The sequence below is a fragment of the Hyperolius riggenbachi genome, chromosome 10, assembly GCF_040937935.1.
Source record: "Hyperolius riggenbachi isolate aHypRig1 chromosome 10, aHypRig1.pri, whole genome shotgun sequence".
Classification (NCBI taxonomy): domain Eukaryota; kingdom Metazoa; phylum Chordata; class Amphibia; order Anura; family Hyperoliidae; genus Hyperolius; species Hyperolius riggenbachi.
The window spans coordinates 276,990,153-277,005,465 of NC_090655.1; the positions used below are offsets into that span (position 1 = coordinate 276,990,153).

The 15,313-nt window shown below is 46.9% G+C and overlaps 1 protein-coding gene across 1 annotated transcript in view; it reads left to right on the forward strand.

Moving 5' to 3' along the window:
• Positions 1 to 356: 356 nt before the first annotated feature.
• LOC137535453 (zinc finger protein 585A-like) overlaps positions 357 to 15,313 on the forward strand; it is a 231,489-nt gene continuing 216,532 nt past the window's right edge. Inside the window, exons 1-6 of the mRNA XM_068257284.1 lie at positions 357 to 404; positions 1,968 to 2,096; positions 2,219 to 2,297; positions 3,611 to 3,707; positions 3,820 to 4,546; positions 10,456 to 11,299. Coding sequence (XP_068113385.1) covers positions 3,898 to 4,546; positions 10,456 to 11,299 — 1,493 coding nt within the window. The 5' untranslated portion in view covers positions 357 to 404; positions 1,968 to 2,096; positions 2,219 to 2,297; positions 3,611 to 3,707; positions 3,820 to 3,897. The remainder of the gene's footprint in view (positions 405 to 1,967; positions 2,097 to 2,218; positions 2,298 to 3,610; positions 3,708 to 3,819; positions 4,547 to 10,455; positions 11,300 to 15,313) is intronic.

Consider the following 15,313-nt stretch of genomic DNA (forward strand, 5'->3'; position numbering starts at 1 on the left):
TACATGTATTTTCTGGTGAAACACTGCCGCAATAAGTGTAATTTCTGGTGAAATGCTGCCGCATTACAATTATTTTCTTGTGAAACATTGCCACATTATGGTTATTTCCTGGTGAAATGCTGCCGCATTACAATTATCTTCATGGGAGGGAGGGGGGGGGGGGGGGGGGGCGCCATAGGTTTTCTCGCCTGGAGTGACAAAATGCCCCTGCTTTACACAGTCCTAGGAGTTCTGGTTCACCATGAGCTTTATAGGCAATCTGCAACTCTAAGTGAAGGAGATCCCACAAACAGAGGCTGCAGTTAGTCTATTCACCACAAGATGGCGATCACACACACAGGAAGTGATGTCAGATAGGAAAAAGAGAAGTTGCAGGAAGTGGAGAGGGTACGTTGTTGGAAGAGGTAATTGTGTGATTCTTGTTATATACTAGCACATATATGGCTGCTGGACATTGTACAGGATGTATTGCAGAGTGGGGAGATCAGTGCAGACATGGGCAAGTATGAGGATAGTAATAGTATTAATGAGCATAGAGATTGTATGCAGCAATAACTGTATATAGGAGAGATGGTGAATAGCCATGTCCCCCTGTGTCCCCCAGCATTGCCATTATCCTCCAGTATGTAATGTCCCCCACCCCAGTAATGCCATTTCTTTCCCAGTATAGCCGTGTCCCCAGCATTGCCATTACCCTCCAGTATGTAATGTCCCCCCACCCCAGTAATGCCATTTCTTTCCCAGTATAGCCATGCCCAACACCCCCCCCCCCCCCCAGCATTGCCATTATCCTCCAGTATGTAATGTCCCCCACCCCAGTAAAACCAATTATTTCCCAGTATAGCCATGTTCTCCCTGTGTCCCCCAGCATTGCCATTATCCTCCAGTATGTAATGTCCCCTACCCCAGTAATGCCATTTCTTTCCCAGTATAGACATGTCCCCCTCTGTCCCCAGCATTGCCATTATCCTCCAGTATGTAATGTCCCCCACCCCAGCAATGCCATTTCTCCCCCAGTATAGCCATGTCCTCCCTGTGTCCCCAGCATTGCCATTATCCTCCAGTATGTAATGTCCCCTACCCCAGTAATGCCATTTCTTTCCCAGTATAGACATGTCCCCCTCTGTCCCCAGCATTGCCATTATCCTCCAGTATGTAATGTCCCGTACCCCAGTAATGCCATTTCTTTCCCAGTATAGCCATGTCCTCCCTGTTTTCCCCCAGTATTGCTATTATCCTCCAGTATGTAATGTCCCCCACCCCAGTAATGCCATTTCTTTCCCAGTATAGCCGTGTTCCCCTGTGTCCTCCAGCATTGTAATTATCCTCCAGTATGTAATGTCCCCCCCACCCCAGTAATGTCATTTCTTTCCCATTATAGCCATGTCCCCCCTGTGTCCCCCAGCATTGCCATTATCCTCCAGTATGTAATGTCCCCCACCCCAGTAATGACATTTCTCCCCCAGTATAGCCATGCCCACACTGCAGTATTGCTCCCTTCTCCCACCTCCATGCAGAGTAGTAAAAGGAAGGATTACATTGGTTTATAGCTAGCTGTCACAGTGTGCTCCAGTCCTCTGCTCCCATTAGCCTCAGTCTCTGCCTCTCCTCATATCCTCATTCATCTACCACTACCAGCACTGCTGTAACATCACAGGAATGGTAACAGTGGGAGGTGGATGTGAGGAGACAAGGCCGAGGGAGGAAAGGACTGCAGCACGCTGTGAGTATAGTGCACAGGTAGCTATAAACCAGCTTATTATGCTTTCCTGCAATACTCTGCATGGCCCTACCACCCACAAGTGACAGCAATGGGGAGATCATCTGTCTGCTAGCTGGAGAGGTGAGGAGAATTCTAGGAGGTCACAGGACATCACTCTTATCTCTATTAATAAAACACACCTGATCAGAGAGGTGAGGAGGATTCTGGGAGATCATGTGACATTAATGTTGGTCTTTTCATACAGCGTCCTGTGAAGTCAAGTGATCATGAGACCATCGCAGTGGCCCCACCTCACTTCCTGATATTTGAGGGACACAACAAGAAGAAGATTCTGGAAATCACCAGGAAAATGATTGAGCTGCTGACATGAGAGGTGAGCAGTGCTGGCAATTATGTCCAGTAACAGCAAGGGGGGGTGTCTGGGCGGTGATTGTGTCATTGTGTGTGTCGGGTTCCTATGAGATGTCAGGATGTCACGTCTGTTTCTCCATGCAGGAGTGGCAGTATATAGACGGACACCAGGACCTCTACAAGGACACCATGATGGAGAATCAGCCGCCCCTCACATCACCGGGTAAGAGGAGATTCTTTATTTCTTGTAATGGAGGATGCAGTGCTTGGGGTCCTCCTAGATCCCCCTCATCTGAGAAACACAAACAGACAGTAACCTCAATTCAGTAAGGGCTGATTGGCAAAAAAAAAAAAAAAAAAAAAAGTTGGGGAAATAACGCATTCTGTATTGGTATTGTAGACTTTGTTTTCCAAGTGCACCAAGACTGTCACACATGCAGTAATATGTAGTTTACTGAGAAATGTTGCTTCAGTTCAGTAAGACCTGCTCGGTAATGCAGAAGTCTCCCAGCTATGAAGGAGGTCTCTGCAGCAAGCTGAGGTTCTCTCCTACAAGTGTCTGCATAACCCATTCCTGTGTGACAGCTTACTAGAGAGTAAAGGGCTTCCTGCATCCCTTTAGATGTGTATGCATGCCACTAAAGGGCCTCTTCTGTGTACCAGTATATAGATCTGCATGTCTAAAGGGATACAGGGAAGCCTCTTTAAAGTGAATGTTTACCAGTGAAAAAAAGAAAAAGTCAGATACTCACTTAAGGAGAGGGAAGGCTCGGTCCTAATGAGCCTTCCCTCTCCTCTCCCGGTGCCCGGTCCCGCGCAGGATCCCCCGTGGCAGTATTCGACCAGTTCGGTCAAATACTGCCACTTCCGCATGCCTTCGGGAGCTTTCGGAAGCCTTCGGGGGCACTCGGGCTCCCGATGACGCGACCGCTCCATACTACGCATGCGCGAGCGCCCTCTATGACGCGCTCGCGCGTACGTAGTATGGTGCGGCCCGTCTTCGGAAGCCCGAGTGTTCCCGAAGACCTCCGAAGTCCCTGCGGCGGTGGACACGAACGGGGGAGCCAGCGCAGCACCGAGGGCACCGGGAGAGGAGAGGGAAGGCTCATTAGGACCGAGCCTTCCCTCTCCTTAGGTGAGTATCTAACTTTTTCTTTTTTTTACCGGTACCCATTGGCTTTAAACGTCTCCTGATGTTGTATTTTGTTTATCTTTTTGATGTCGCACCCGGCAGTGCATCTGATCAAATGAGGTGAGTAGCAGGACCAGGTGGCTCTTCCTATTGGCTTTCTCCTTAGTCTGTCAATTTTACCACATGCTGATTTCTAGTTATTGACAGGTCCAGCAAGATCTTAAAATGCCCAACATTTTATTTGTTTTACCAAATGCTTTAATCTTAGTGAATTGACTTTATGTGAGGTATTCACTGCATAAGCCGGTAATTTACCTCACTAGTCTGTAATATATACTTTTCAATGTGGTAACTCTTAGTTAATTGAGCCCATAGTATTCAGTCATGGTGTGTGTTTCCTACAGATAAATCCAGTAATGGAAACCCGCCAGAGAGGTGTACAGGTCCTCTTTATTCCTGGGATTGTCTAAAGGAAGTTCCCACCACCCCCGCCATTATCAGGTAGGTGGAACTGAGTGTCATTAGAGACCCCAAACTATGTGACATTGTTTCCTGTTGTCTCTGCTGTTATCTGTGCTCACATTATAAAGTGCTTCTTGTTTTGTGCACTTAGGGTGGAGAACTGATACATGTAAGTGCTGTGGTTAAAGAGGAAGAAGAAGAGACGTATGTGAGGAGTGATCAGCAGTCTATGGAGGAGGGTGACATGATGGGGACAAAGAAAGAAGAAGAGACATATGTGAGGAGTGATCAGCAGTCTATGGCGGAGGGTGACATGATGAGGACAAGTAAAGAGGAAGAAGAGATGTATGTGAGGAGTGATCAGCGGTCTATGGAGGAGGATGACATGATGGGGACAAATAAAGAGGAAGAAGAAGAGACATATGTGAGGAGTGATCAGCAGTCTGTGGAGGAGGGTGACATGATGAGGATAAAGAAAGAGGAAGAAGAAGAGACGTGTGTGAGGAGTGATCAGCAATCTATGGAGGAGGGTGACATGATGAGGATAAAGAAAGAGGAAGAAGACACATATGTGAGGAGTGATCAGCAGTCTGTGGAGGAGGGTGACATGAGGATAAAGAAAGAGGAAGAAGAAGAGACGTATGTGAGGAGTGATCAGCAGTCTATGGAGGAGGGTGACATGATGAGGATAAAGAAAGAGGAAGAAGACACATATGTGAGGAGTGATCAGCTGTGTATGGAGGAGGGTGACATGATGAGGATAAAGAAAGAAGAAGAAGAAGAAGAGACATATGTGAGGAGTGATCAGCAGTCTATGGAGGAGGGTGACGTGATGAGAGCATCTAAGGAGGAAGACATTATTGCAGAGATGAGAATTGGTGAGTAATAAACATTAGTAATGCAATAGCCTTATTACACTGACTAACAGATATGTTCCTGCTGGGCACAGTACAGATCATCTTCCTCTCAGTATGTGGGGTAATATTCCCACAGTTTCATGAATCTGCCCCTTTGATACAATGTAAAGCAGTCAGTGTACAGCTTGTATAATGGTGTAAATTTGCTGTCCCACCAACATAACTCAACACACAGCCATTAATGTCTAATCCACTGGCAGCAAAAGTGAGGACACCCCTAAGTGACAAATGTCAAAATTCTACTCAATTAGACATTTCAGGGCCCAATCCAATTCACTTATTTCCTAAGTTTTCTCCTTGGTGATATTTTCATATCTTATCAATAAATGGCCTTTTAAGCCACCTGCAGGCAACAAAAAAAATTATAAATGTGACAGTTTGGATGTTTGTTACTCAGTCACACAAAACTGGCTGATCGGATTTGAATGAAATTTGTCCCACACACAGTACATCACCTGGAATAACATACAGGTTACTTTTTATCCCCATAACCAAAAAAGTGGGCGGAGACAAATACAAATTTCACTGGGAAAATGTAAACTGCAGCCATTCTTACACTGTTAATAACAGGGTTCTCAAACTTTGCACAGTTGGTCACTGGGTGACCGGAATTAATATTCAGAAAAGTGGGCGGAGCCTACAAAAGCCAATCAAAATTCACTTATTGATTTTCAAGGGGAATATTTAATTGCTGCCAGTCGCACAATATTAATGGCACAAGCCTCGAACCGGGTCCAGTTGGTCATTGGGTGACGGGGGTTCAAATTCAGAAAAGGGGTGGAACCACAAAAAGCCAATCAGATTTGTTTCATTTCAATACAAATAATTAATGCCAAAGACAGCAAAGCTCACAAACTTGGTCATTGAGTAATTGTGTGTTAGGGTAAGAAAAAGTGGGTGCAGTCAACATGAACCAAATACATACCCGGGCAACACCGGGCCATCCGCTAGTTAAAAATAATTTTACATTATGTCTTCTTTTGAAGAGTGTTGAGAAGTCATTTTAAACAGAACATAAAAAATGATGTCCTAGGAGAGAACTTAGCAGAGGAAGGGAATTGGTTCCGGCCCTTTCCCTCCCTGAGGTCATGTGACTGGTTAGTGTTACAAGGTCTCAGGTGTGAATGGGGAGCAGGTGTGGTACATTTGGTGTTATCGCTCTCACACTCCCTCATACTGGTCACTGGAAGCTCAGCATGGCTCCTCATGGCAGAAAAATCATGGCAGAGAACTCTGAGGAGCTGAAAAAAGAATTGCTGCTCCACATAGAGATGGCCTAGGCTATAAGAATATTGCCAAGACTCTCACACTGAGCTGCAGCACGATAGCCAAGACTATACAGAGGTTTAATAGGAAAATTTCCACTCCCAATAGGCCTCGCTATGGGCGACCAAGGAAGCTGAGTAAACATGCTCATTGTCATACACAGAGAGGGAGGGAGAAAAAGGAAGACCAAGCATATGTTGATAAAACACACACACACACACACACACACACACACACACACACACACACACACACACACACACACACACACACACACACACACACACACACACACACACACACACACACACACACACACACACACACACACACACACACACACACACACACACACACACACATTCAGACACACACAGCCTCTCTCTCTCCCTCCCTTGCTGTCCTACCCAGCCTTGCTGTAATCATTCAGGCAGAAGGGGGTGGAGCTACATCTTTGTTGTGTGTGCTCCTCCCCTCCCTACCTACTGCGTGTGAGAATAACTACAAAGGTGAAAACTTAAGGACTGGAGTGATAAGACAGCACTCTCACTGTGAAAGCGGGCAAAGAAAAGCAAAGTTCCAGCACTCAGCGGAAGATGCAACAGGAGGCTGGGCTTGACTATGCTGTACTGCAAACTGTGAAGAAGTGAGTCCCTCTAGGCTGCGTGCTCCGGCAAGGAAACAGCAGTATACTTGTAAGCATGAAGAGAGAGGGCAAAGCCAGCACTGCAGTTGGGGTTCTTTTATTGATAAAAAGTTCAGACACTCACAGTTGTGTGATAGCCAGGTGTCATGGCAGGTTGAATGGGCGCCAGGTCTGAGATTCCCTGCGGACGACCGTTTCGCGCTGGACGCGCTTGTTCACCGCTATGGGGAAGTTGGGGGCAGGCTGCCTCAACGCGGGTTACATACCCGCGTCACGGCGGCACTTCCGCCTTCGTCTGCTAGCCACGCCCCCGTTGCCATGTCATTCCATGACGCTCACTCGTCCTGCAGACAGGACGGGAAGCGTCCATGTTTCCCGGCAACAGTGTGCACGCCCACAGGCACGCCCACCCGAGCCACCAAATGTCCAGCCAACCAGCCCAAGGATGCACATCAATGGCTGCTGTTAGTAAACAGCAGGACATGTGCGCATGCTGCAAAGCGCGTACTATATTAGAGGCACATATGTAGGCAGTAAAACCCAGGGCTGGAAAGGAACGGGCAGTGGAGGCAAGGGCAGGCATGCCCGCAGGCGCAACCCAGGGTGTCGGGGTAGCAAGACATAAAAGCAAATACCAAAGGTATATATACAGTATGGAACAAACCCACAGTGAGAGGAGAGAGAGAGGCAAGGAAGGGAGCAGCGCAGATGTACAATAAGCTGAAAACCAACCACAGAGAAAAGGAAAAGGGGAAAAACGTGCATAAAGACAGAGTCATGCGCGTACGCGCGACACGGAATACAACTCCCAGCCGCGCGGGCACATAGACAGAGCAGTGGAATATAAGGGGGAGAAAAGCCGGCGAAAAACAGTAGAGGGCAGAACCAAGGAGCAAAGTTCCGCAAGTGTGTCAAAGCCAAGGCACAAGAGAAAGTCAGCAATGCAGTGTCATTCAAGTTCATTTCTCTAGAAAGCAGGCCAATTCATTTTTATCATTCAGTCCGAGAGGGCCAAGGGCATTGGTTTGTATAATCCACCGAGCCTCATGTTGCAATAAAGTCCGCTCCCTATCTCCTCCTCGGTGTGTAAAAGATATATTTTCTAGGGCAAAGAATCTAAGACAGTGAGCGTTTCTCCCATGGCACTGAGCCATATGTGTTACTAGTCTGGTAGACTTATCCTTGGATTTAAGTGAACGGAGATGTTCCTTGATCCTTGTCTGCATTTCCCTGGTAGTTTGACCAATATAGTATCTATTACAAGGGCACAGCAGGCAATACACTACAAATTTGGTCCTGCACGACAGTACATCTTTGATTTTAACGGGGGTCCCTCCCAACATCGATATTCCGTGCTTCAGAATTTGATCACAGATGCCGCACGTCCCACAGCGGTAATTGCCCGGCCGTCTGAGGGTGCTCAACCAATTATTCGAGTTGGGTTTCCTGTATTCACTACTGGTTAGCATATCATAATAATAATAATCAAAGATGTACTGTCGTGCAGGACCAAATTTGTAGTGTATTGCCTGCTGTGCCCTTGTAATAGATACTATATTGGTCAAACTACCAGGGAAATGCAGACAAGGATCAAGGAACATCTCCGTTCACTTAAATCCAATGATAAGTCTACCAGACTAGTAACACATATGGCTCAGTGCCATGGGAGAAACGCTCACTGTCTTAGATTCTTTGCCCTAGAAAATATATCTTTTACACACCGAGGAGGAGATAGGGAGCGGACTTTATTGCAACATGAGGCTCGGTGGATTATACAAACCAATGCCCTTGGCCCTCTCGGACTGAATGATAAAAATGAATTGGCCTGCTTTCTAGAGAAATGAACTTGAATGACACTGCATTGCTGACTTTCTCTTGTGCCTTGGCTTTGACACACTTGCGGAACTTTGCTCCTTGGTTCTGCCCTCTACTGTTTTTCGCCGGCTTTTCTCCTCCTTATATTCCACTGCTCTGTCTATGTGCCCGCGCGGCTGGGAGTTGTATTCCGTGTCGCGCGTACGCGCATGACTCTGTCTTTATGCACGTTTTTCCCCTTTTCCTTTTCTCTGTGGTTGGTTTTCAGCTTATTGTACATCTGCGCTGCTCCCTTCCTTGCCTCTCTCTCTCCTCTCACTGTGGGCTTGTTCCATACTGTATATATACCTTTGGTATTTGCTTTTATGTCTTGCTACCCCGACACCCTGGGTTGCGCCTGCGGGCATGCCTGCCCTTGCCTCCACTGCCCGTTCCTTTCCAGCCCTGGGTTTTACTGCCTACATATGTGCCTCTAATATAGTACGCGCTTTGCAGCATGCGCACATGTCCTGCTGTTTACTAACAGCAGCCATTGATGTGCATCCTTGGGCTGGTTGGCTGGACATTTGGTGGCTCGGGTGGGCGTGCCTGTGGGCGTGCACACTGTTGCCGGGGAACATGGACGCTTCCCGTCCTGTCTGCAGGACGAGTGAGCGTCATGGAATGACATGGCAACGGGGGCGTGGCTAGCAGACGAAGGCGGAAGTGCCGCCGTGACGCGGGTCTGTAACCCGCGTTGAGGCAGCCAGCCCCCAACTTCCCCATAGCGGTGAACAAGCGCGTCCAGCGCGAAACGGTCGTCCGCAGGGAATCTCAGACCTGGCGCCCACTCAACCTGCCTTGACACCTGGCTATCACACAACTGTGAGTGTCTGAACTTTTTATCAATAAAAGAACCCCAACTGCAGTGCTGGCTTTGCCCTCTCTCTTCATGCTCTCACTGTGAAAGTTTATCACTACATGTTAATAAGGCAAGCCTCTTTAGTGAATTAACACTTAAAATACAGATCGATGTGTGGTGATGTTTCCACTTGCCTTATTATCACCAGGATGATCTAAATGAGTTGTGGCCATTGGGGTTGATTCACTAACGATAGCGCTGTTAGCTATTAGGGGAAGCTGGGGTTAGGAAGGCTTAAAAGTGATTTAAAAAGTAACCTTTATTTTAATGTAAAAGAAGCAGGGAGATTGGCCATTAGAGGATGGGCAACAGCGACATTCAAGGAGAACTGGGGAGGAGATTGTGTCTCAGAAGTTCAGCAGAATAGGTGCCGTATCTATTCCTGACTCTCTCCTCTCTCACTTCAATTCTACAGTTACTATTTACATGCTATAAAACACAATGGGGTTAATTTACTAACTATAGCGCTGCAAAATAGTGCGACTACTGTTATGCTAATAGAGCAGCGCAACTTATTTCCTCTGTGCACGTTACGTAGCTGCTGCTTTAGTGAAGGATCGCGGGAGCAATACATCACTACCGCGCGGCACATCAAGGCAGCGGCCGTTGCTAAGTAACGCACGCTATGCTGCAACTAGCGCGTGTAGCGTGCTCAGAGGAAATATTAAGTGAACTGTTAAACCTTCCTAACCCCAGCTTCCCCTAATCAGGCAGCCCTTGTTGTATATGAGGACGAGGTCAGCCAGATTCTCTGCTCTGCATGGCCTGACCTATATTCATCATGGAATATTATGTTAGTGGCTTGTATAATTAGCTGCTGCAGCAGGACTTGTAATTCCATTAGGAATAGCGGCCGTGTTGTTTGGCCTCGCTCTCCCTGACCTCCCCACACTGTAATCTTGGATTGCAGGTTACTATTACAGTAACGCACTTTATCCAACTACAGCAGATATAGCCCCGCCCCCTTGTCATAGCCTCCGAAGAAGCACTTGTGTGTGAAACTGCCGTCAGGCTCCCAGCAACCAGCACCCACCATTATCCACCCCCGCACCGGTACGTGTTTAGTCTCTTCTTATGGACTGTGAGGTGATGATGTAACACACAGCCTACTTGTCTGCACATTGCCAAATAAAGGAAGTTGTACAGCAGTGCCGACCATCCTCTTTCCTTTCACCCCTAATGATAATTGTTCCTCCCCTCAGAATTCTCTAACAGGAAGTGATGATGTTTCTCTATTTGCAGGGCGGAGTCCCGGCATCAGGAACCTCTCAGAGACTCGTCTTTCTGTATCCACAGACTGTACAACGGATGATGATGTCACTGGACAAGAGTCCCCTGCAGATATCCTGGTGACCCCAAATATGCCCCCAGACTCCCCTCACCTGTCTAACCCTGAGGGGCCTCATACCCAGCACAGCTCTCCTCCTGCTGGAGGGTCTCATTCCTGTTCCACTTGTGGGAAATGTTATGCATGGAAATCAACTCTTGTCAGACATGAGAGATCTCACACTGGTGAGAAGTCCTATTCATGTGCTGAGTGTGGGAAATGTTTTGTGGTGAAATCAGAGCTTGTCAGACATGAGAGAACTCACACTGGTGAGAAGCCCTATCCATGTGCTGAGTGTGGGAAATGTTTTGGTCATAAATCAAGTCTTGACAATCATGAGAGATCTCACACGGGTGATAAGCCCTATTCATGTGCTGAGTGTGGGAAATGTTTTGTTGATAAATCAAAGCTGGTTGCACATGGGAAATCTCACACAGGTGAGAAGCCCTATTCATGTGCTGAGTGTGGGAAATGTTTTGTGAGTAAATCATATCTTGTTACACATGAGAGATATCATACTGGTGAGAAACCCTATTCATGTGCTGAGTGTGGGAAATGGTTTTCTCAGAAATCAAGTCTTGTCAGACATGAGAGATGTCACACTGGTGAGAAGCCCTATTCATGTGCTGAGTGTGGGAAATGTTTTACTCAGAAATCAAGTCTTGACAGTCATGAGAGATGTCACACTGGTGAGAAGCGCTATTCATGTGCTGAGTGTGGGAAATGTTTTTGGCATAAGTCACAGCTTATCAGACACTTGTGTTGAGTGTGGAAAATGTATTGGCTACAAATGTTCTGATGCACGTTATTTGTTTTTTTCTTCTTTTTTTTTACCATATTTACACAGAATGCTGAGGATCTTTTCCTGCTACTCAGTGCATTGGTTTATAAAGTGTTAAAGTCCCTGAACTGAAGTGACATGATGATTATTATTATTATTTAGTATTTATATAGCGCCGACATATTACGCAGCGCTGTACAATGTATATATATCTTGTCACTAACTGTCCCTCAAAGGAGCTCACACTCTAATCCCTACCATTGCCATCTGTCTATATTATGTAGTGTAAGTACTGTAATCTAGGGCCAATTTTAGGGGGAGCCAATTAACTTATCCGTATGTTTTTGGAATGTGGGAGGAAACCGGAGTGCCCGGAGGAAACCCACGCAGACACGGAGAGAACATACAAACTCTTTGCAGATAGTGCCCTGGCTGGGATTCGAACCAGGGACCCAGCGCTGCAAGACATGATGAGATAAATATGGGTACATATAGTACTGAGCCTCGTTAGAACTTGCTTTGTGTTATTTTCTAATGTAAGGGTTAATAAACCAGGTGCTTTATCTATACAAATGAGGCAGGATCTGCAGTCATATGCAGCCATGGCTCTCCTGGAGAGAAAATAAAAGCCAAAGCACTTTTATCTGGCTGAACAAACACTCCTGTTAACACAAGAGTGCTGAAATTATCATTATTTGTTTTTGCTGGGAGCTGAATAAACCAGATTTTAACCTCCCTAGCAGTGCATTTCTGTCTGGAGTTATGAGTCAAAAGCGGTACATTTTTTTTTCAAGTCTTTTAGGCCTCCAATTCTTAAGTCATAACTCACCAAAATATGTCAGAATAAAAGCCTGCTAGACATTCTGCATATAAATAAAAGACTAGAACACAAATTTGTTGAATTAATTAAATAGATGAATAAATGTAAAAAATTGTGAAACTGTACAAATAAGGCAGGCAGAGAGTAGTCAAAGTCCAGGCAGGGGTCGGTGCAGGCAGCAGGCAGAGAGTAGTCATATTCCAGGCATGGGGGTGGTGCAGGCAGCAGGCAGAGAGTAGTCATATTCCAGGCATGGGGGTGGTGCAGGCAGCAGGCAGAGAATAGTGAAAATCCAGGCAGGGGTCGGTGCAGGCGGCAGGCAGAGGTCGGTGCAGACAGAGAGTAGTGCAGGCAGCAGGCAGAGAGTAGTGAAAATTCAGGCAGGGGGTGGTGCAGGCAGCAGGCAGAGAGTAGTGAAAATCCAGGCAGGGGTCGGTGCAGGCGGCAGGGAGAGGTCGGTGCAGGCAGAGAGTAGTCAAAATTCAGGCAGGGGGTGGTGCAGGCAGCAGGCAGAGAGTAGTGAAAATCCAGGCAGGGGTCAGTGCAGGCAGCAGGCAGAGAGTAGTCATAATCCAGGCAGAGATCGGTGCAGGCGGCAGGCAGAGAGTAGTCATAATCCAGGCAGAGATCGGTGCAGGCGGCAGGCAGAGAGTAGTCATAATCCAGGCAGAGGTCGGTGCAGGCGGCAGGCAGAGAGTAGTCAAAATCCAGGCGGTGCAGGAAGCAGTATATACATATACACACACTATATAACAACAAAAACAACAAATAACATTTGTAAAGAGCTTTTCTCCCATAGGACTCAAAGCGCATAAGCATGGCTCAGACCATCGTGGTACAGAGGAAGAATTTTATAAGTCTGGAAATGCCAGGCTGAACAGGTAGCTTTTCAGTCTGGATTTGAATAGCTCCAGGGATGGTGCTGTCTTTACTGGGTGTGGTAGGGAGTTCCAAAGAGTAGGGGCAGCATGACAGAAAACTCTGTCTCCAGATCTTTTGAGGTGCACTCTGGGAGTGACCAAGTTTATAGAACTTGCTGATCTGAGGTTGTGAGAGGTGTGGTGCAGCTTCAGCAAGTCCTTCATGTATCCAGGGCCCAGATTGTGCAGGGATTTGAATGTCAGCAGTCCAATCTTGAAGAGTATTCTCCATTCTACTGGTAGCCAGTGCAGTGAGCGAAGGATCGGTGTAATGTGACAGTGGCGAGGCTGGTTTGTTAGCAATCTGGCAGCAGCATTCTGCACTAATTGCAGGCGACGCAGGTCCTTTTTGGGGAGGCCAGCATAAAGGGCATTGCAGTAGTCCAGCCGTGGTGTGATGAAGGCATGAACTAGGGTTGGAAGATCCTCTGGGGGAATCAGATGTTTAATCTTTGCAATGTTCTTCAGATGAAAGTAGGAAGATTTGACTACAGATGAAATTTAGTTTCTGAAACTCCATTCCCCATCGATTAGTACGCCAAGGCTGCGCACAAGGTTGGAGCTGTTTATGTCTGAATTCCCAATCCTGATTGGTGTTGCTTTAGGATAGAGCTGTTTTGATGGCGAGCGCTGGCTTTGGACAAAAAGGACCTCAGTTTTGTCAGCATTCAGTTTCAACCAGTTATCATTCATCCATGCCTGTAGCTCAGCTAAGCAAGAGTTTATTTTTGGAGGAGGGTCTATTTCACCAGGTTTGAAGGACAGGGATAGCTGTGTGTCATCGGCGTAGCAGTGGTACGTCAGGCCACATCGTTGGATAAGTGTACCGAGTGGCAACATGTAGATTGCAAACAGCAGAGGGGATAGGATTGATCCTTGTGGCACTCCGAATTGTAGAGGTGCAGGTTTGGACATTATAGGTCATAGGGATACTCTGTGTTCTGTCAGTCAGGAATGATCTGAACCACTGGAGGACTGATCCACTGGTGCCACAGTACTCCTGCAGTCTGTTAAGCAGGATTTCATGGTCAACTGTATCAAAAGCCGCTGAGAGATCCAACAGGATTAGCATGGAGCATTCCCCCTCTGTCCCTTGCCATGAGCAGATCGTTGCAGACTTGGATGAGGGCTGTTTCACAGCTGTGGTGTTTCTTAAAGCCAGATTGTAGAGGGTCCAGGATGTTGTTTACTGACAACTTGGTTTCAAGTTGCAGATAGACAGCCTTTTCAATAACTTCACCTAAGAAGGAGAGGTTGGAGACAGGTCTGTAGCTGCTCATTGCATCTGGATCCATGAAAGGTTTTTTAAGAAGGGGCTTGATGATTCCTTCTTTTAGAGAGGTAGGAAACCTCCCTGCTTGCAGAGAGACATTTACTATTTTGTGAAATGCTGGACCAAGCAGGTCAGGGCATTTCAGCATATGTTTAGTTGGTCCAGGGTCCAGGTCGCAGGTTGTCTGGCGGAGGATGTCTGAGATCTCTTCCTCACTAATACTTTTGAAGTCATTCCTCCAGGGTGTTAGGTTGTTTTTCCAACCATTTCCAGGAGTTGAATAAGTCTTAGGTGCTGTGGACTGAATGAGAGACCGAATAGAGGATACTTTGTCAGCAAAGTAGCAAGCAAATTTCTCACATAGCTCCTTTGAGGGAGTTATAGTAGGTTTTATGATGTGAGAGGTCCAGAGCCTGGGTGTGAGAGGTCCAGGCCCACCTGCACTCCCCTCCAGGTATCATGTGTTGGCCTTGGGGCCCCGGCCAGTGAGAGAGGTCCGGGGCCCCTGGCCATCGTGTGAACCAATCGTGTGTTTTTATAGTAGGTTTTAGACAGGATGGGTTACATAGTCTATCAACTGTGCGGAATAGTTGGGCTGGCCTGTTGGCAGCCTTTGCGATCTCCTGTGATAGGTAGGAGGATTTTTTCTTGGTGATCGCATTTTGGTAGCTTTCTAGGTGAGAGACAAGGATGTGTTTATCTTTTGAATTCTGAGATTTTCGCCACTTCCTTTCTAGTCTGCGCACTTCTTTCTTTAGGTCCTTTAGTGAGCTGTCAAACCACCGTGCATGGTGAAGTGGTGTAGACCGTTTAATGCAAACTGGAGCAAGGGAGTCATAGGCAGATGACACCGCATGGTTGTACATCAGGACCATGGAGTGATTGGTTAATGCGTTGAAGTTGAGGATGTTCTGAACGTGCTGGGGTGAGACATCTTTCAGAGAACAGTATTTTGAGAGTTCTTTCCCTCTGTGTTTTA